Source organism: Nanorana parkeri, unplaced genomic scaffold (genome assembly GCF_000935625.1).
Source record: "Nanorana parkeri isolate BGI_ZX_2015 unplaced genomic scaffold, ASM93562v1 scaffold1071, whole genome shotgun sequence".
NCBI lineage: Eukaryota > Metazoa > Chordata > Amphibia > Anura > Dicroglossidae > Nanorana > Nanorana parkeri.
Window position 1 is genome coordinate 285,394 of NW_017307339.1, and position 22,774 is coordinate 308,167.

The window sequence follows — 22,774 nt, forward strand, 5'->3', positions numbered from 1 at the left end:
TTTATAATTAAAAAAAGTTTCCTAATTAATTGATTCCGCCTTCCGGGCTTGGTCAGACATTATAACGTGTTCCTAACAATTATTTTGACATAACATAAGAAAACTAACTTTTCAACTTCAGTACCGAACATCAGCACAGTTCGTTCAGCAGACAGCAAAACCGTAGCTTGTCTCTCCCATCATAATTCACTCCGCTCTGCCCGTCCCCCCAGGGGGGGGGTGTCCCCATGCCCCTCCCTCCCCGATTGTTGGCCTATCAAAGGAGACTAACAGCCTCTACTCCTCCCATTATGTCAGTTTTAAAAAATCTCCAGTTCCCCGCCATCAGTATCGTTTTGTGGATTGAGAAAGAGGCTGTGCCTTCAAACACACAGCTGGTACCGCACTGAGAGCCCTCACCTTTGCTAAAACTCTCCTCTTCTCCCTTCCTAAGCCGCTGCGGCTCGGCCTGGCCAGCCGAGTACGTGGGCTGTGAAATTTCTTCACACTGCTCCTAAACCTGTCACTACCTACACCTGAAGCCATCCATCTTTGGATTTAGGTTGCTCCCCTGGTTTCTGACACTTAGACACCAGGACACCTCCTGACACATCAGCTGCCTTTTAACTGTAAGGCTTATTGTCAGTTTTTTCACACATCACTAAACATCAGCATTCCCAGGTTAGTAGCGCTCCTACAACTTGCTTGTTTGTCTGTCTTACTCAAGCTCACCAAAAGAAAATTTCAGGGGAGAATCACTAGGGCTGAGATTTGACCCTTAATGGTAATTAAGGCCAAATGTTGACCCAGACTGGAGAAAAAAAAAAGGATTCATCCCACAGAGTAGTTCCTGGGATGGAAATTTCCAGCCTTTAAAAACATTGGGATACCTGAATCAGGCAGGCCCCTATCTCTCAGGACCTCGCTTAAACAACCAAGCCATTAAAAGCCAGAAACCGAGAAGCAGGGTGGAAAACTGGTCCTTGAGACAGAAAATCTATAATGTTTGGGAGAAACTGACCAGCCTGAGTGAAGAAAATAATTAGTCTGTGGCTATATTTGCTTTAAAATGAAAGATAGCTTAACTAGAAAAATACCAGATACAAACAGATCCAGAGATACAGTCAGCTTTCTTGGAAAAGTTGTACTTGGCTCCTGCAATTCCACCTCTTTATTGCTTCTTTAATGTGATGATCAACCTGAACTACTAATTTACGGATAGGGAGAATTAGGAGGCAAAAATATCAGTTGGCAAGAAAGAAGAAGTCAAAATCTGCATATCATTGCATCTACCTATCTTGTTGGATCTACTGATCATGTTAAACAGTTTTCACTAAAATTAATTTTCTGCTTTTGCCAATTCTCATTATCCGCTCAATTAAGTATGTAATCATAGGGGCATTGTAATCTTGATACCAGGTAAATACAATGTCAGGGTGAAAATGTGTGTGGGTTAGATGTCCTTTAAACCACTGATGCCTTCCAGCTTATCAGCATGCCAAGTTCATGTTTCCGGAGCAGCATCTTACAATTAGTTTGGGCCTGTTTCATCCTGAATAGAATTGTTTTCTCAGATCTGTGCGCACTACATTACCTAAAGCTTGTTATCACAGTCCACATTTTAATGCCAACGTGATTTAATCTTACTATACAGTTTTACCTTCAGAAGTTCAACATTTATAAGCATTTTTAGGGAATTTTTCATTTTGTCTTCAGCTTCTGCAGTGCAGTCACTTGGTTTGTTTTACACATAACTAACTTTGCCAATGATCAGAGATGGTAAGTATTTACACTTTAAAAAAAATGGCTACTGAACACCAATCTACCAGTGTATATCGAGTAAACTGAATATGAATGTAATAACGCATTTATATATTTTTTATGCTTTTCACCTCTATTCCTGTTACATACAATGTAGAAATTATGCTCACAGTTCTGCCACTGCTGTTCAGAGGAGACAAGTCAATAAGCTGTAGGCATTAACGACATATTCAACTGCTTCAGTACTTTAGCAAATCAATACAGATTTGTGCTACACATTCAAAAATCCACTGCTGAGCAAAACACTAAAAAAGGACCAATCAAAGTAATTTACAGTTCAACTGACCTTTCTGCTTTTCTCTGTTTTCCTTGATTCCTTGGTGCATTTATTTCTTTGTTCATTAAACATTTTAGACAGACCAGCTATCGCATCTGAGCCTGAAGTTCTACTTTCAGGGCCTAAAATCAATTAAATGAAACATCTAATTAGTGATCAAAAAGTCCAGTCTGTAAGCTCTTGCACTACTTAAAGTGTATAAAATAGACATGTTAATCACTTGTTCTGATCATATGCAAGTCCACTGAAAAATATATGTCTAAATGTCTCGGGGTTTATGACCAAGCATACCAAGCATGACACAAAGTGTACTAGATAAAGGGGTAGCCCGAGGGCAAATGCTAGCTTTGCATTAACAATATTTCCAGTGTAATATTTCCATGGATGAGAGATAACAGGGAAGGACGCTCACAGGCTATTGGATTATTTACATGTCATTACATGCAGCAAGCTGTAGCCATCAATCAGCTTTTCCTGTTTTTGGTACTGTATCATTGCTGGTGGCAGGGCTAAGAGGAAATAAGAACCCTAATTGTCAGACATGAAACAAGCCAATATACACAACTTTAAATTTAAAGTGAAAACCCAATCCGCTGTTTTTGGAACAAAAATCCAAATGTCACATGGGAAATGTAAGGACATTCCTATATTTACCACCACTGCCAAACCAAGAAATGAGAATCTGGTGTTGCAGATTAGGTGAGAATTATAACAACCTTCATAGGGATTATTCAGAACCAGTTTTATTTACATCCAGATATCTGAGGTCTGGTGTTCTCTTTGGTATTATTAACCACTTGAGTCCTGAGAGTGGCTATTTGCCCCAGCACCATATTAAATTGCTACTGGGAATCAGTGACTACCATGGATCCCGGCAGGGATTCAGGCTGGAACTGCCAGCATTTTGTACTAAGCCCAGGAGCTGAAACAATTAGCTGATATCTCTACAGTTCGTGCCCTATGAGTGCACCATAGAAGCTGAAGTACACACTATGCTACTGCTTAGTGTACACATTGGAAGAGTAGTGATGTCACGTTCACTGCTATAGTTATCTGCTGCAGCACAACTGTACGGGGATCTGGATATGGTCTCCACTGACCAGATGTAAACACCCCTACCCTCATTAAGAAAAAAAGATAAAAATATTGCCACCCATATTGAATTCCCAGGTCGCAACAATGATGTTGGATGATCTGGATGACATTTGCGGTTAACTGTGCAAGCAATAAATGCTCAAGTAAGTGAACACAATGCGCTTCAAAGTTTGAATTTGAACCTGTTAAAAAAGTCACCTTTGTGCTAATTTGCCTTTTACCCTACTCAACCCAAGTTACGCAAAGCGTTTTTCCCCCATGTGTGTGTGTATGTCACAATGTAGCGTCGAAAGGGAATAAAGTTCTCCTAAAGTAAATGCATACATTTATTGTGAGCTTTACCATTCCTCTATGTTAAATAATAGTCACAGTATTGTGATATTAGTTTAATAAGCAGACTTTGATTGTATTTTGTGGTATATATACACATGGGTGCACACATTTTGTAAACATTTTAAAAATTACAGGGAAATGCTTTGCTATGAAATAAAAATGTGTGCCTAAAATTGGACAGGTAATGTACCAAAAACATCTTACAACTGAAGGAATTTTGCATGGAGGAGTAGACAAAAATGTCACAAAGTCCATGTTAGAGCCTGGTAGGCAGTTATGAATTTTTTTCTAAACAGGGCAATTGCAGCTTTAGACCACAGTACATCTATTGATATTTTTGCTTGAACATTTATTGAAACTGCAACTTTTCCTTAGTATATCACCTTTATCTGTAGGCACTGTTTGAATAAAAATCTATTGTTTGCCTGTTCAAATATGTTGAACATGTCTTACATTTTCATGGGGTCTACATACCATTTTTACCTTTTGTTTGCACAGGTTCTTAAAGGATCAGTATTAACCCTTATAGCAACAAAAAATGAACATTCCCCAAATAATGCACTGGATAAATAACATATGCAAAGCTGAATATCTCACTGCTCTACCTGAAATATTGCTAATGTGAGAATTGTTAAAGTTGGAGATCCAGTGGATAACTAAAATCCAAAGATTTGGGTAAAAATCCGAACAGAGGTCTTTTAGAAAATACTAATAATTATTTGAGCTAGTAATACAAATAGTGTATAGCATTATTCTTCAGTAAACCTAATAAGCAAACTAGCACTGAAAAATTAAACAGACAAATGCTGCTTCACTTTGTACAAAACAATGTGAATATATATCTGGTTGGGACTACTACTTGTACTTGGGGGGGGGGGGTTATGCTTTATATGAAATTGCTTTATTTGGAGATACACTTTAAGGTTTGGCTGTCAGTGTATTTCTTGCAGTGTATCTGTAAAACATATGCGATGAGTCCAGTCTGGAGCATCACCTTGCTGATGGCACCACAGTTGGGTACCAAGAAAACCATGGAGCATTCCCCCAATAGATCTCAGATGGTTAAAATCAGTGCTGTTTCTATAATCAAGACCATAATTAGAATTAATAAAATTCAAACCTGGAGTTATCAATGGTGATCCTAACATGTGGACAAAACTGTACAAGCACATGTTAAATGGAACATAACAGGTACACCCTCACTTGTCTTCAGTTGAGATCTCTTGTGCCCAAGATGGACAAGGAACCCTAGGCCTATGTTGTTAATGAGACCTAAAGCCTAAAAGTTCAAATAAAGCCATGCTCCTCCTGACAGAGCTATAAAGTTTTAAAACCTCCATTGCCCCTTTAAGTAGGGTACACATCGAACAAATTTTGACTGTAGTGACTTAAAAAAGTTGAAGGAGCATGTTGAATAATTTTTCTCAGTCGAATGAATCGCTAACAGTGAATGTGGTTTTCCTATTGGAAACTTAATTAATTCCAAAATCAAATGTTAAATCAAAATCAAATGAAATTTCAAATTACATTTGTCAAGTCTCTGATGGAATTATTGAATGTTGAGATTTTTCGTATGAACCTGCGTTTGAAAATCTCCCCACATATACCCAACTTAGAGCTATACCATTTGGCAAATGAAAGGGGATTAATGGCAGAAGGGGGGCGAAGATTAACCAGTGCTTAGTCAGAAATCAAGGCCTGAAGTCAGTATACAGCATGTGCCTGGAATTCAGTCATCCAAAAGCAAATGGGAACGTATTCAAAAACAACAGCAAGTACTTGCAGGCACAATGTATTGCACTTTAACAGTGATAAAGATGCAAACTGGATGGATTTTTTTGATAAAACAATGTGCATCAAACAGTTGCTATGGCTTTTTTTCATAAAATACTGTTTTCCCTTCCCCCCCTCCCCCCATCTCAGTGCCGCTGATCTTCCCGAGCCTATTTCAGCCACTTCTTGTCTACGCGCAACTGTTCCAGCATTGACCCCCACATCATTGCCCTGTACTGTCTTCCTGACAGTGACGACGGTGGACATTGCCTGCCCAACCTGCAAAGGCACGATCACTTGTAGTATCCACCTGGGGTAGACTGACAGGATGACATCGCAGGACTAGTTTGTTAAGTAGTTTGGAGACAGCTGTCAACCCATAACAAAACCCACTGAATAGGACCATCAAGGAAAGATCATCATGTTTTATTTCAATAAAATAAAACTAGAAAATAACTTTTAAAATGAGATTTTAGCAATTGAGTTTACTTTAATATATATACTGTACACTTTGGAGGACATCCCAGGCTCGTTTTTAAAGCTCATCAACCACTAAACTAGTGGCAGTTCTCAGTAGCTCAGGTGCACTTTAACCACTTAACCATTTTTCAGTATTCAGCCTGCGGTATTTTGACTGACATTTATTCGGCATGCAACGCTATACTGAAATTTTATAACATTTTTTAGGGACAGATAGAGCTTTCTTTTGGTGGTATTTAATCACCACTATGGGTTTTTAGTTTTGACTATATAATAAAAATAGTACCGAAAATTGAAAAAAAAATCCCTTTGTTATGTTATAAAACATATAATTACTCAATTTTTTTGTAAAATATTAAAGATGGGGTCACGTCAGGTAAATAGAAACCAAGCATGTCAAGCTTTAAAATTGAGTGTGGCCGCAAAGTCGCAAAAAACAACCATGCCCAAAATTGGCCATAGGTGACGCTTTAAAAGCTATTACCGCTCATCATTTTAGTGTAATCAGTGATTAATGGGCCTAGAATTATTGTTCTCACTGCGACTTTTGCGGTGATATCACGCTTCCCCTCCCCTCTATGTCCAGTGGCCGGCCGTGTACTGCTCCCGGCTGCTTGTGTCTCTGCATGTGGGCTTCCTTTTTGCCGTAGTCTTCGGGGTCCCCCCCTCCTGTGGGGGTTTGATGACCACGGCAAATTAGGTTCCAGAGCACAGAGCAGGGCAGAGAACGGTTCTCTACTCTGCTCCATGTGTGTAGTGACACAGGAATGCAGCCTTCCTGTCACAGGAGAAATAGCACAGTGCTGTGCTAGAACTCCTGTGTTGGAGTTGACAGGGTCAATAAAGAGAACATGTCACCTCCTAAAGCTATCACACAAGGGCTTGTTACCCTTGTGTGATAGCAATAAAGTCAAGTAAAAAAAAAGAGAAAAATAAAATATATAAACACTTAAAAATGTAAACATTAAATTGGAAAAAATAATAAAAATGTAAATACATAAAAATAGAAGAAAAAAAAGGCGATAAAGTAAAAAATAACAAATAATGAAAAATAAATATTACAAAGCAAAAAAAAAAAAGTTAAATAAAATCTAAAAAATTTAAACCAATCCCTATCATCTGCATGTGAATAAACGCATACATGGGGCATTGACTCCCCACTATGTATATAGAGATCACTGTGTGCTATACTTCCCACTGTGTATATAGAGACTTATGAGACTCATTTTTTTTGCACTTAACTTGATTGCTATAACATAGGGGACTAAAAAGCCCCTATGGGATAGCCAAAAAACAATGACAGGTCCTCTTTATGGAGACATCAGGGGTCTTTAAGACCCGTAATGTCACCTAGGGCCCCCCAAAGAAGCTGATGAAGCAGAGGTCTGCTTCATCAGCTTCTTCTCTGGCTCTCAGCCAGAGAAATGACAGCTAAAAGGTGGAAGTGAAGTAATAGACATTGTTTCTGCCTTGAGGGCATGTTCACACCATATGCAGTGCGTTCCGTCCAGGTGCTGGCCGGAACGCACTGCATCGCATTGGGGCGGCTCACTATTTCGTTGGGCTGGAGGGGGAGTCAGGCCATTGAAGTACCAGCTGTTTACACTCCCGGCGGTATCCTGGGGGGGGCGCACACGACCAGAAAACAAAATGACGTACAATTACATGAACTAAACGGGAAGCATCTGCCGTCTGCCCGTTTTTTTTCCAATGAGTGGACGGCAAGGGGTTAATAAAAATGATCATGCATTTGAAAAAAAATACACTTAGAAGGTTTACAATATGTAGCTGGGGTAATCAATTTTCTGTATATAAAAAACACAAAAACAAATCACAAGTATTAGAAAGAAAAGATAGCACAATGCATCTCCCCTGCAGATTTCCTAGGTCATGCCCCATCAAGTTCTCCCTCTTGTGTGCACACTCATCCTCCCACGTGTATGGCAGCATCATATAAAAAACTAGATCCCACCAAGAGAAAGTAAGGCTTAATTTTTGTGCACCTCTGCACCGCACGTCAGAAAATAAAGCTTCTTAGTACAACAAAGTAAAATGCACAAAAAATGTTTTATTGATCCAGATTAAAACTGGAAAAAGAAAAGATGTATCCAAGTCTGTTATTAAGAGCCTCAGGATGCAAAGCCCATTACATGACTATCCCACTGTGCTGTACATCTCTGCATGCCTACATTGAAGATGCTGCTTCGTTACTTTGGCTTTTAATATGAATCAATAAAAGTCTTCTGTTTGCCCTTATGTTCTTTGTGCTAAAAAAAGTCATATCTTTTCTGCTAAGAAACACACTGCAACATGACTATAGAAAAAGTCAATGCAGGAATAAAAATAAAAATCCCTCAAGAATGAGACATATTTAAAAAGATGGAGGACTCTGTGAAGCAAGGATGAAAGAATTATAAAGTGTTACTTTCAGTGCAAGCACTACTCATAACCTTTAACAATAAAAAGTATGTGTAAAAATACCATTAGAGAAATGTAAATATCTGGCATAGTTTATATTATCAGCTATTTTAGCGTAATTTAGACATATGGCAGCTAGCAGTAATCAACTATGGGTTTCCTTGGACATCATTCAGTAGTGTGAAGGATATCTCACTATCATTGCCAACACTCCCAACCTTATTTGAAATATGTTCAGATTTTTTTTTCAGCACCGGAAATGTGATATTTACCCAATTGCTGGTCCAAACAAGAGTAACTAGAACACCAGGTACTGAGTTCCTCAGTACTGTCGACACAATAAAAGGCAGGGCATCTTTTTATTGATGCTCAAAGCATTATTTTTTAATGTTCCGTGTTTCAAGGGCTTGGTCAGATTTTTTTTTATGCAGTCTGTCCCCATTGAGGTTAGATTTCCCTGCATTTCTGGTTCAGGAGAAAGAAACAGCTAAAAGAAAATCTATCAATGAGCAAAAATCCCACTTATGGTAGCCGGAATGGATTTCCCCTCTTCTGTCCTGGTGACAGCCATAACATTTTGGATTCCCATTGATAATGGTAATTGTGATAATTGTCCCCAAAGCAAGTAATGAGGTTAAATCTATCCAAGAAAGACACTGGTAGCAATAAAAACCCAAACAGAGGTTCTAGCCCTTCTCCAACTCTATCCAAGGCAGCAAAAAAAAAAATAAAGAATTTGGTTGGAGCTTTATGTTGAAAGAACATTTAGGCAGCAACATGCATTTTATTTACACACTTTAGGGCATTTTTATTTCATTAAAAGGAGAACTATGGGGTTAGGGCTTTTCCCCATAGTTCTCCTTAGGGTAACGGGAGGACACAAACTAGCGTCCTCCCGTCACCCTAAGCTCAGTATACCGCGAGCTACAGCGCGCGGTATACTGAGACGCCGCAGCGGATCCCGACATCGATGTCGAGATCCGCCCAGCTGCGTGAGTGACAGCTGGCTCTGCCTATCTAGAGGCAGAGCCAGCTGTACCCGCCCCCTCCCGTTCCGCCAGTCAGCGCTGGTGGATCGGAGCGGGGAATCCAGCCCCTCCGGTATGTGTTCGCTCACTTCCCGATCTACTGAGCCGACCTGCGACAGTCTCATTGTCACAGGTCAGCTAGAACTATGAGGTGAGTGAAAAGCACTCACCTCATAGTTCTTTTTTAACCTCTGATTTAGCATTGCTGCTAAACCGAGTTCTAATACAAGAAAAAAAACTTGACCATTTTTAAAATAAAATTGTGAGGCTGATCAAAGGCCGCAAAGGAAAGAGAAGAATGCTATAATTTGTAGAGTATGCTTGTACAGATTACTGCTGGTCAACATGGGGGGAAACAGTACATTTAAAATATTTCATGATAATTTGTGCCATTGGTTCAAAGGACAGTTAGGAACACCGGGGAACAACCTCATCTATTGCCCTTGTAAATTAAGACATGACAAAACTTGCACCTGGGCCGAGGGAGTGCTATAAAAAAAGCCTAATCAGTTAGTTATTATGCATGAACTAAAACATTTTCTAGTATAAATAAGTTGGGGTTCAGTTATTAAGGACCAAGACTGGGGAAAAGATTTGGTGTCAACATACAGTATTTCGTCATTTACTGTTCCTTAAACAATTACATTAAAAAAACCTGTCAAGGTGAAACACTTTTGTAATATAGTATTTGTCTAATTTTTTATTATTCTTCATTCCAGAAAACCTTTTGGCGGTGTTCCAGCCAGGGTTCTACTTTAAACAGTTTATTGTTAACTGCATGGCAAAGGTGTGCTTTCTGATACCCTATACCTGGACAGGAAATGAGGAGACATTACCACAGGGTTACAATAAAGGAGGATTGTTGCCCTCCTTACTGGAAAGGGTGCTCTGAGTGACTGCGGATGGCACCGCAAGTTGCAGATAGTAAAAAAGAAATGTCACCAGCACAACAAACGCCTTCAAGGATAATCAATCGTGGATTTATTGAAAACTCACTCCGAGCACCCTTCCCCACACATGGGGCTTTCCGGTAAGGAGTGCAACAAACCTTAATTATTGTAACCCTGTGGTAATGTCTCCTCATTTGATGAAGGGACCCTGTGGGGTCCCGAAAGCGCTTGTGTATTTCACATGAGTTTTCAATAAATCCACGATTGATTTTCCTTGAAGACGTTTGGTGTGCTGGTGACATTTCTCTTTTAATCATATTACCACAGGGAACACAGACAGCAGCTGAAACTGGAGAGGTTCTAACCCTAATCCACTCCACGAAAAACATTCCCTGGAACTCTCTCACAATCTTTAGTGTCTCACACAATCTTTAGACACCTCTCTCCTATCCATGTTGGTAAGGTAACATATGATCCCAATAAAATTTCAGATAGAATATTGTCTGTGACAATACTTACACATGTGATACCATTTACTTGAACATTGAAGAGGTCTTAGCCCCTCCAGTTTTCTTATCACCTATATGGCGGTATTAGTAAATGTCACAGCCATAGTGCCAGAATGCAAAACTGTTTCTACATAAAAACACCATCACTTTGTTTCTCACATCTGAAATAGCAAGAAAACTGTCACATGGCTTTTATGCATTTGGAAAAGTACTTCCTAATATGGCCAAACACCAGAAAAGTGTTGCAAATACTTGATTGAATTGTCCCCCATTGCTTTTACTGTGGTCCGTTTACCCTTTATGGAGATTTGTCAGACACCTTTCAGACACAAATAAAACAAATCTCCCAAAAAGGGGCAGATACAATACAACATTGACAAAGGCTGCAATCATTCTCTGCTTTAAGGGCTTTATTTCTCATAAACTAGATTATCTCAACCTGTAATGACAATTTTCTCATTGCCCCGAAAGACACTTTAAAAAGCTCAACTGTTATCAGCCAGAACCCAGCAGAATTTTAGAAATCTGAATGAACAATATTTTAATGCAATTAACTGGGGACATTCCCTGACGTACAAAACTATAAATCACTACGTGAGATCAGAAAAGAATTTTAAGCTGCAAATTCCTACTGAGAGGCACCTATGCATAAGTGTGCAAGTAGCCCACAAGCTAACGGCCATTTGGTGTTACTGCTTCACATTTCACAGATTAAGATCCTAAACCTAGAATGGAAATTTCTGCTGCCAGAAGATTCAGATCAATAACTAATAGCTTTTACAAGAAAGAAAAAAAAAGTTTATTATTGTGAACTACTAATCAATCAATTTCAGATTTAGTTCTAATTTAAGGAACAACTCTGGCATGTACAAAATAACTCCTGCAGTGGGGCTACCCCCACACTGAAAAGCTATGTGCTCATTTTGGTGTTAAAAAAAAGCCTCTTCTCCCCCATGCGCCGGCAGTCTAAAGATCTGTGACGTCATCACGTCCATTGACTTGCGCTAGACATAAGGGTGCCAAGGGGCATTTCAGCCAGAGCCGAGGGGGAAAGAGTTAAGTGGTCAACACGGATCAGGTGAATGTATCTGATCCTAGACCAAGATGAGAACTTAACCCCCGCAATGAGGGGGTAGCCCCACATCTAGAGTTAATTTTTTTTACATGCTCTGAGGCCTTTAAGGAATGTGTATTTGCATTTTTACTCCCTTCATAAGTGAAAGGCAAAGACAATGAACCAAGAGGTGAATCCTAACTTTTTCAGTACTCTTGTATCCCTCGGTTGATGTATTTGTCCTCCACCAGCAGCACATGTACCTCACAGGCTATTTCTAAAACGTTCAGGGATTACCACAGCACTGCTTCTTGCGGTAAGGAAATCATAACATATTGGGGTTTGGCAAATAATAGAACTAAAACTACAACATAGAAAATAGATAAAAAATATATTTTATTAGACATAAAAAGTATACAATGAAAACAAACAGAACGGGGGATTGTGAAAACCAAGGCATTTACACAAACTTCATAATTGACATAATTGACGTTTACAGATAATATATATCTTAAAGTATATGTAAACCCAATCACTAAAATCTCATAAGATTGAATATGTTAATTTAATTTCAAAAGTAATTTCCAATATTTTTCATTCAACAGCTTTCATTGAATTAATATTAGTGAATCCTTCCATGAAGGTCCTTGTTCAGGCACTACCTGTTATAGGATAACAGTGATCTGTCCCTACCTCATAATTGTCCTCCACTGTCACCAGCTCTCCAAAGTGGCCATTTAAATGTTTATTGCACAGACATGGTCCGCTGTTGTCAACATCAGGAGACCCACCCTGAGAAATGTCAACCAGCCATGGTAAGGGTGCTTGCATGGCTGCAAAAAGACTGCAGGAGATGCAAGTTTTATATATAATGTTACATTGGGCTCTAGCACACTTGAAAAATGTAACTTGAGCATATATTCAGTAAAAACAAAAAAGGTAAAAATGATCTATAGAGATATAATCAGCTCAATTTACAGTGGTGTGAAAAAGAAAGTACACTCTTTGAATACTATGGTTTTATGTACCGGGACATAATGAACAATCCTGCGGTCCATAGCAGGTCTTGGGTAAATACAATGTCAGATGAACAACAAACACATATCATATTACACCATGTAATTATTTATTTTAAAAACAAAGCCAAAATGGGGAAGTTATATGTGAAAAACTAAGTACACCCTTCCTGCTTCCATAGAAATTAAGAGGCTAACCAGCCAAGTGCTGCTAATGAAATGCCATTGATTAACTGATCATTAGCAAGTGTGACTACCGCTGTAAAAGCTGAAGTTTTAGCAGTTTGCTGGTGTGAAGCATTCATGTGTGTGCTACCACAATGCCAAGGAGGCAAGACATCAGCATTGACCTTAGAGAAGCAATTGTTGCTACCTATCAATCTGGGTAGCGTTTTAAGGCTACTTCCAAACAACTTAAAGACCATCATTCTACAGTGAGGAAGATTATATATAAGTGGTTACATTTACCCAATTTTAAGACCTGCTAAGAACCAGATGATTTTTATTATGATACTTAAAACCATAGAATTAAAAGAGGGTGTACTTTCTATTACAACTTTTCATGCAAAAGCTAAGATAAGACTCATCCACATCTAAATCTACCTATTAATCTCTTAATGTCATGTGCAACATCAATGTATAAAACTGAAAGATGTGAGGGATTGGACCAATAGAAACACAAGGAAATACTGAAATTAATGAAAACATCCTCATCTGCCTCATTACAGATTTAGTAATTATTAAAGATTCCTTTGCTTCTGTAGTCTTTCAAAATGGTGAAAGGGTTTTCTAAAGCCTCCGGTTTTTTTTTGCATATATTTACTGCTAGCAAGCAGTAGATATATGCAAAAAGTTTTTTATAAAATTTAACAAAACCCGCTTTAACAGCGGTTAAAACTTACCCTGTCTTCTACGTGCTCCCGTCAGAAAATCCGAAACTGCTCGGGCGGCCGCATAGCATTTTGGGGCGGGCGCCTGCGCAGTTCGGATTTTCGGATGGGAGACGAGTAGACACACAAGGTAAGTCTATGGACTTGCATGCAGACATCGCGGGACAGGAAGTGCCAGCAAGGACAGATGAGTCAGCGCTGGATCGGAGAGCCGCCGCACCGCTGGAGGGACAGATGAAAACATCAGGAAAGAAGAAGATCGGATTAAGAGACATCATTTAAGCTAAGTGCTAACATTAACATTGGGGGGGCGGGGGAAATATTGGACTTTAATGTCACTAAGTTTTTTTTTTAGACCATTATGGTAAAAATAAAACAAAAAAAAACAGTGTTTCCCCCAGTACACACAATATTCAGGGTGGATATACATGTTAACTATTAAAAGGGTATACCCTGACAATGAACTTTTCTTATTTGCCTCTCATGTTCTATAAATTTAACTGAAAGTGTTTTGTTAAGGCTTTTAGTCAAGTACAAAAAAATACATGTTAAATCTTGTGGAGTTGTTAACTTCCTGTGCTCTTGCATCTGCTTCACTTAGCATTGTCCCCTGCTACCTCAAAATGACAACTACCACCCCCCTGCATATGAATACGAGGAGAGGAGTGTTTTGTAGTCCTGTGCTAGGGTAGCAACGCTGCTCCTCAAGTACACAACAGTGAATGAACACCATCACCCTTGTGCAGAAGTTGGCAGGATCACAAGCTGAAACTAAAAGAAAAGAGAAAGCCTGAAAGATGGCAATGAAAAAATAAATAAATACTGAAAATTTAGAATCCATAACATTTTGCACAAGGTTTCCATATTTCAGTAATTGCTTACTGAAACCCAACCACTTTTATAAACAAAATCCGCTGACTTTTTTTTATCCATCCTGAGCTGAGGAACAATTCTAGGGAGAACATCACACACATACACACACCACACTGCAGGAACTACAAAAGAATTGGTCATTGGCAAACAAAAACTGCAGGCCAGCCGAGGCAGGATAATCTCTCCCACAACAAGCATGCCTCAGATTTGTAGCAAAGCAGTACTGAGGGCATGGTCATAAAACACAGAAGGGAAGGACCTGTGTCCCTCAGAGGATTCCAAGAAAAAGATTTTATGGAGTACAGAGATCCTAATTTCTTACTCGGCCACCTTCGGGACTGTAAAATGTGGCTGCTTGTGCTACAGTGGGATGACAAAATGTTGGAAGGGATGTGGCTATCAAGATTGTCAATGCTAATTCACGAGCCAGTAGCTTGTCAATCAGCAGCTGGCCACACATAGCCCTGCCCACTGATCTCTGCATTGACAGAATGGATTGTGCTTTAGAAATCCTCCCACTGTGATCTGCAGTGTCTAAAAGGTGAAGCATGTGAGACACAAATGAAGGGGGATTTGGATGACTCAAGGAAAGTTAAACTTTTTCTTTTTTGCATCACAGTAACTGGATTTTAAACCTATTTGGACTGGCATACAGGAGCCGTCAGCTGTACTCCCTTACTGTATATGGGCAGCAGCTTTTTACTATTTCTGTCACAGCTTAGAATATAATAATATGTACTGATATACATAATCTCATTATCAGTTTGTTTTAACATATTACATTCATACCACAATTTCAGTCAATACAATTATAAAATCGACAATTTTCTTATTATAAACAGAATAAAACCTACAGAAAAAGAAACATATGCACCACTCATCCTTCCCCACCCTGCTTTACTAAAATGTTTCGTCCTCCGGGACTAGAGGTACTACAGTAAACTCTTGTTATCCGGTATTCATCTAACCAGAATAAAAATCCTGTGTACTCACTGTTCTGCAGCACGTATTATCCTGGAAAAGATTGTGTGCCCTTTTTTTAATAGTAACTCTCAAGCAACCAGAAACTACATTTATCCGGAATTCACCAATCTCTGTGAATGCCGGATAATGGGGAGTTTACTGTATAAAGAAATGAAAATTCACAGACTTTTCATTCACCTTAAACACACAAAAAAAAAGGGCTGCCTTTTTATTTAAGAGCTTACTAATACAGGTGTATGTCATACTTATTTCTTTTGTTTCTTGCAAGTGGGAGAAACATCACTCTTATTTCTACAGTGCCCTGCTACCTCAAAAATCTAGATGCTATATTTTGGATTCAGCAGCTAAACATTTTAAAGTCATGATGTGGCCTGCCCCTTCCAAATGACTGTCACTCTATTGCTCATAACAGGTGACCTGACCAGGCCCACAAGGAGAGCAAGAACCATTAGGCCACAATGCAACCAGGACAGCTATGGATGTCGACGTAACAGGATATCCCTGAATTCTGGGGTACACTGCAGAACTTAGGCTGTACATTGAGGGCCTGTTCACACCATGTCTTGTGCTTTACAGCAGCTAACCGTGCAGGAACGCACTGGATTTCATGCTGTGAATGCTCCCTGCATTCTGGGGTGGGAGGGGACCTGGCGGTGCATTCAAGTCAATGGCACCACAATCATGCCACCCTCTCGCAGTGCGATCGCTCGCACCAGAACGAGTGGCATAGCAACTCCCCCGTTCCAGTCCAGTGCAATTGCAAAAAATAGTGCTTGTACTACTTTTTGCGATCCCACTGGACTGGAATGTGGGCATTGCTGTGCCACGCGTTCTGATGCAGGAGGGGGGGGGCATGGTTGCAGATGCCATTGACTTGAATGGACTCCCACTCCTCCTCCCACCCCCAGAACGCAGGGAACCTTTACAGCATGCGAACCAGTGCATTCCAGCATGGTTTGCTGCTGGAACGCACTGGAAGTGGTGTGAACAGGCCCTTAAGATAAGGACAGTGCATGCTGTCAAGTTTATGATCATGTACATCCAGATCTTTCATCATTGCCGTTTCACCAAACCTCATCCCTCCAGTAACTAACAGGTATATTTTAAACCCCAAATTAAAAAAAACACAATTAAACTTAACTTTAGAATCAGAGCAATAAAAAACATCTTTTAAATATCATGCAGCCAGGCTCATTCTTTCGTGCATCTAATTACTAAAATATGACTGTATAGCACAGTAGCAGGTATATGTTTTCCCAATCTCTTGATGAGACCGACGCTTTCGCCCGGTCAGATTTGGGATCTACGGACATTCATTCCAGCAGATGCAGAAATTGTAAAACTGTACATTGATCTTCAGCAAGTTTGAGAACAGTCAGGTAAGAATTTGTATTGCAGAAGAGACATAATAGGTCTCTTCTGCAATAAAAAGCCTGTCTGTTCACACAATTTTTATATTTTATGTAAATTTCCACTTTAAATTATGATCGGCGTGGAAATGCCCTAAAGGAAGCATTTCTTGACAGAAAGGTGCAATCTATAGAACTGTCGCTGTTATCCTTGTTTTACTACTACAGTGAGCAACTGATGGATAACCAGTATGCCAGTAAAATCAGTGACTCACTAAGAGCAGCAAGCATTATGTTATCAGCCCTGGTGCTTGCAACTACAAAAAAGGCATTGGCATCTCCCATATTCCATCCTGAAAGGTTCCCTAAAGCCAGGTATAAATGCTTCGAATTTCGGCCAGTTCTTGATGAACCAGCCAAAAGTCGCTGCATGGTTGCCACTGTTGCACCCTTCTGCCCGGCATCCCTCGATCAGCTGATCGAAGGAGCCTGTTGGAAAATTCTGTCAGAATACAATGCAAACTAGAGATGCACTGTAAATGATACTAGTATCGGTATCGATACAGAGAATTTGCACTTTTACTCCGATACTTACCCCTAATACCGGTACCTCCGGTCAGAGGGATGTCTCCCTCTGACCGGCAGTGCCATGATGGAGCATGAAGCCAGCTTCCTGGCCATTCAGGAAGCCGGGTGGTACGTCATGACCCGCCTCCAGGCTTCCTGATTGGCTCGGAAGCCGGCTTCACTTGCTGCTAGGCAGCGTCACAAGGGAATTGAAGCCGATGTTTTCGATTCATGACCCGCCCACGGATGCCAGTATCGATATTCGGTATTGGCGAGTACTGAAAAGAAAAAACATCGGTACTCATATTTGATACCAAAAAAACAGTACTGGTGCATCCCTAATGCATATAGAGCGAGATTCCTCGATGAATGCTCGGAAGAAATTATGGCGGAATCGGTTTTATTTTGTTCAGCCTGCGGGTTGAACGAACAAAATAGAACTGTGTATACCCGGCTTTAGGGGTTTGTTCAGACCTTTGCGCCAAAAACTGAAAACCTGTCATTACAACCTATGCAAGTATATCTAAAATGCAGCATGCTGCAGCGTAAAGGTTGCATGACAACACCATTATTCAGGTGCAAAATGCCCCATTCCTCAAAACCAGCAGGAGATTAAAATATAGCACACAAAGATGTAGACAAGCCCTAATGTACAACTTCCACAACACTTTACAGGATCACAATACCAGTCTGTACTTTAATCAGCAGCAGTTGGTACATGGTCAAAGAAATGAGATATCAAGTAAAATATTATTGGTTTGGATAGACAGTGACATAATGAAATATACAGGTTGCAGATATTCTCAATATCAAGAAGTAAACCAACATTCGAGACTTACAAGAAAGAGGCAAAAAGAAAACACTTTCATGAACATTAATGACTTAACACCACTCTTGAAACCTCTGCAATACTTTCAGCAGTGGTTTGTCTCTTTGTTATCAGTGGCTACCCATCCAAAATAAAGGAACCATTATTTTCAACGCTAGAAAACTGTATCAGCAAGTGGTGAGAGATGAGATTCATTTATTTCCAAAGAGTAAGATAACATGGCTCACGTACTTTGCTGTAAGCTGATCATCTGCTTTCCATGTTCTCCAGGGGCCAGACCATTTGTTAGACTTAAACCTTCTTTAAAAACAACTTCCTTCTTTATTCCATTAGACATTGCTGCATTTGCATCTTTCTTCAGTCCATTGGAGGGACTTGACTCAGAAGCCATATTACCACTGGTCTCAGAGTTGTGCTCTAATCTTTCATGACTCCCATTTGATTTTGTAGTCAGTAAATGTGTTTCTGCACTATTTACCCTATTTGTCATTTTCAAGGAAGATTCCACTGCATTCAGTATTAAACAGTTTGGAGAACTTGCATCCTTTTTCTCAGCGGTAGGAAACATAGAAGACTCCTGGATAGGACTTTTTACTGCCCTTGAATTGGAATCAACAAATGCATGTATAGTCCTACGTTGCTTCGCTTGCCACAAATCCTGCTGCACAACATTTGTGGATCTTCTCCTTTTGCCAGTCCTGTTTTTGTTTGAAGACAGTGGAGGAGGACTGGGTGACCTTTGAGGCTTTAAAGTCAAGGAAAATCGACTGAATTTGCTTTGATTGCTTTTAACTTCATTTGAACTAAAGAAATCATCATAATCAGAAACTGTGACCACAGAGTCAACATTTGAGAGAGACAGATTGGATTTGGACAGCTCCTTGATTATACTCTTTTTAGTAGATAGAACTTCAGATTCCAGGTCAAGGCAACTTGATCTTCTAGTTCGGCCTTTATTTTTGCACATTTTAATAAGCCTGTTTGCTGTACATGGAGACTCCAAGCTAGATGTTTCAGTTTTTTTATGGTCTGGTTTACCAAAGGAATCACTTTCATAATCCTTATTCGTTATACAATCAGCTGCTTTTGGGCTGTAAGACTTGCAGCCTTTTGTTTCAGTGAATGGGCTGACATTGAATTGACCTGTACAGTCTACATCAGTGTTTGTAATACAAGGTTTTGTCATGAACCTACTATCCAAAGCTCGATCTTTCTTTGTTCCAGTTGGTGTTTCACTAAACACATCACTCCCACTATCATCAGCGCTGGCATCAATCATTTTCAATATAACCTGAGACTTTCGACCCCTCCTTTGATTGCGTGAACCAGAGTTGCGTTTCTTTACTACTCCAGGACTAGATGTTGATGCCTTAGTTTTAAGAGGAAACAAGGTAATGCAATCCAAGTGTAAATTTGTTTCTCCTTGTACATCATCTGTTTCTTTGTTGCTTGAGGTGGAAGCAATCTCATCTCTCTTTTCTAGACTTCCAAACAGTTCATCATAGCTAGTGTCAAGCATATTGCCATTATTTTCTGTAAAAAAAACCAAAAACATCTTTTATTGTTTGTTAACCTACTCAGAACAGAACATACAATACTACATCTCTATAAAAGAAATGGTGTCCCTACAAAATCATGATGCATAAAAAGAGTAATGATGTGCAAACTTTCATAAACCTAAGTAACCAGGTTCGATCCTCAGCAAGGCCAAAATTAAATTGTTCTTAAAGGGTATTGTATTAGAAATGTGTATTGTCCAGGTTCCATTTTGTATCTGATAAGGAGTTAATTTAATATTTTATAGGAGGAGAGGCCGATACCCCCTCCTTTTACTGTGTATACATTGTGACTGTCTAAAATACATAAATTGTTCTGTTAATGGGGCTGACAGTTTCTCGTGACTGATAAGACTGTTAGCCCCAAAGTCCGGTGTCTTGATCAGGATCTTGTCACGCTTTAATGTATAGATGGAGACTTGTTTTTTTAATAAAGCAGAAATATCTTGATGACTGACACTGGTGTTTCTGTTGTCTATTTCTCAATACAGCTGTATTCCACTGTCTAACTGATTAATGACAGGTTCATTTCCAAGACAGTATCTATGCTCAAAAACTAAACATTAAGAAGTATTTCTATATTGATTTTTAAAAAGTTCTATCCCACTCCTAATAACCATATCAACTTAAAAGTTTGTAATCTATAAGTTTACTTATTGAAGATGTACTTCCTCAATGTACTGGTACCATTTCAATCAGCCCTGTGAAAATGCACCACTCAGTGTCACCACTCTTACGGAGCCTGTTGTCTGAGATACAACAGGAGCCGCCTGGTCTTCACCAGAGCCACTGATGTTGTGGATGTTGAGCTGCGGGGGAGCTCCCAGGTTGCGGCTCTCTGACACACCCGTGCAGGCACAGTGCCAGTGGGTGCTCAGGGACCACAGCACACTGGACAAAACACAGGGAGCAAACAGGACCCAAGGTACAAAAAAGAGGCACTAGAGGGAAGACGCAAGGAACATGCGTGACACAGGGAGCAGGTAACAGAAGGGAACACACAAGTATACCCACAAGGACAAGAGATGCACAGGAAGGACAGGTGCAATAGCTCACTGAAGGAGACGATGGCCATCCACTAGTAGGACAAGCAGGATCTCACAAGAATCACAGCTCACGCTGTGTACTGTGAATAAGCACACAAGGGAGGGTGGGAGTACAGGGCTAAGATACAGAGTGTACATGCAGGAAAAAGTACATATCCCAGAACTACAGGCACTTCAGGTGATATGCACAGGGGAATGTACAGGAAGACTCAAACACAAATACACTGAAAGCTGTGCAATGGGAGACATGCGTAGCACGGCCAAGGATGCACCAGATGCCATGCACAAGGATAGCACTAGGGGAATGTGCCAAGTATAGGCACACAGAAGAGATCACAGAGATGGAGGGGGGAATGTACAAACAAGGTAGAAGACCAGCACACAGGAACTACAATAAATGGGAACACAAGAACCAAGCAAAGAGGAAATAGCCAACAGGGAGATCACAAGCAAACGGGTGATAGCCAACAGGGAGATCACAACCAAAGGGAGAATAGCCAACAGGGAGATCGCAGCCACAGGAGAATCAACGCAAAGCAGGGATCCAAAAAGGTATAAAAGCACAGGAAATTACAGGAAACACAAGGGGTCCGACGCAATACATAAGAATTGTTGCTTGAACGAAAAGCAACAAGTGAGAGAGTGCGCTAAATAGGGGAAGAGGTGAGCAGATTGGCTGCAGCCCTGTGGAAAACCATAGGCTGTCAGCAAAGCACCAGGGACCAACATAAATCTGGCATGGATTGCCGGACATTGTGACCGAATCCAGGAAGTTGCTGAAAATGAAGGGCGGACGGAAGGCTGCAACAACTAATCGACATAATCGATTATTTAAAAAGTTGTCAACTTTTTCAATCATCGATTAATCGGCCTCTGATTAGTTGGCCCTGTTCACGGCTCCACACAAGCTGCGCGCCGCACCTCCTCCCCACCTCAGCTATAGAGGACTACAAATACCAGCAATACATTATACACGGAATGTATTGCTGGGATTTGTTGTATTCCTACATAGCAGGTGGTATTCTGCATTGCGCTGTATAGAGGACTACAAATCCCAGCAATAATACATTATACAGCGCAATGCGGAATACCACCAGCTATAGGGTACAACAAATCCCAGCAATAATACATTATACAGTGGTGCAATGCCAAATACCACTAGCTATAGAGGACTACAAAACCTAGCAATAGTACATTATACAATGCAATGCAGAATACCACCAGCTATAGAGGACTACAAAACCCAGCAATAGTACATTATATTGCGCAATGCAGAATACTGCCAGCTATAATGTACTATTGCTGGGATTTATTGTATTCCTCTATAGCTGGTGGTATTCTGCATTGTGCTGTATAATGTACAATTGCTGGGTTTTTTATTCCTCTATAGCCGGTGCCATTCTGCATTCATTGCTGTATAATTTTACACTTTTCATTTCACTATATTGCACACCACACTTTTTTACTTCCACCGCTCCAAGCTTGCTCCTGTGATGGACTACAATCACAATACAAACTAATAGTCCTATCACTGGAGCCATTTAAAAAAAAAAATGTATCCGATATAACCGATTAATCGAATTTAATAATCAGCTAACTAATCGATTTTGAAAATAATCGTTAGCTGCAGCTCTATTCCTATTACAATGCTGATGTTATAGCTGGATAGTATATGCTGGGACATTAACATTTCTTTGACTGGTTATATTGCTTTCCTGCACACCAGAAATTAAATCTTCATGCCATAAAATGCGACTGTTAAGGTCTCCTTTAGCAGCAAATGCATTTCATTATTGTTTAAATGAACAATATCAGAGCAACCAAGGCAGATATACTAAAAGATGAAATGTACAGAGCATTATAACATACCATGTGAACTATTAGTCAGGACCGAAGGAGTGTTTTCAAGTGATGGTTTAGAGCATGAAAAGTCAAACGCTGTCTGCGACATCTGGGAAGCTTTAAAAAAAAAAAAAAAAACAAAAAAAAAAACAAAAAAAAAAAATT

At 39.9% G+C, this 22,774-nt stretch overlaps 1 protein-coding gene across 1 annotated transcript in view; it reads right to left on the minus strand.

The window, feature by feature from the left end:
• MCPH1 (microcephalin 1) overlaps positions 1-22,774 on the minus strand; it is a 238,927-nt gene that overhangs the window by 199,051 nt on the left and 17,102 nt on the right. The window contains exons 7-9 of the mRNA XM_018567597.1: positions 22,637-22,726; positions 18,397-19,698; positions 2,087-2,199 (exon numbers count right to left, since the gene is read on the minus strand). Of these exons, the coding sequence (XP_018423099.1) occupies positions 2,087-2,199; positions 18,397-19,698; positions 22,637-22,726 (1,505 nt within the window). The remainder of the gene's footprint in view (positions 1-2,086; positions 2,200-18,396; positions 19,699-22,636; positions 22,727-22,774) is intronic.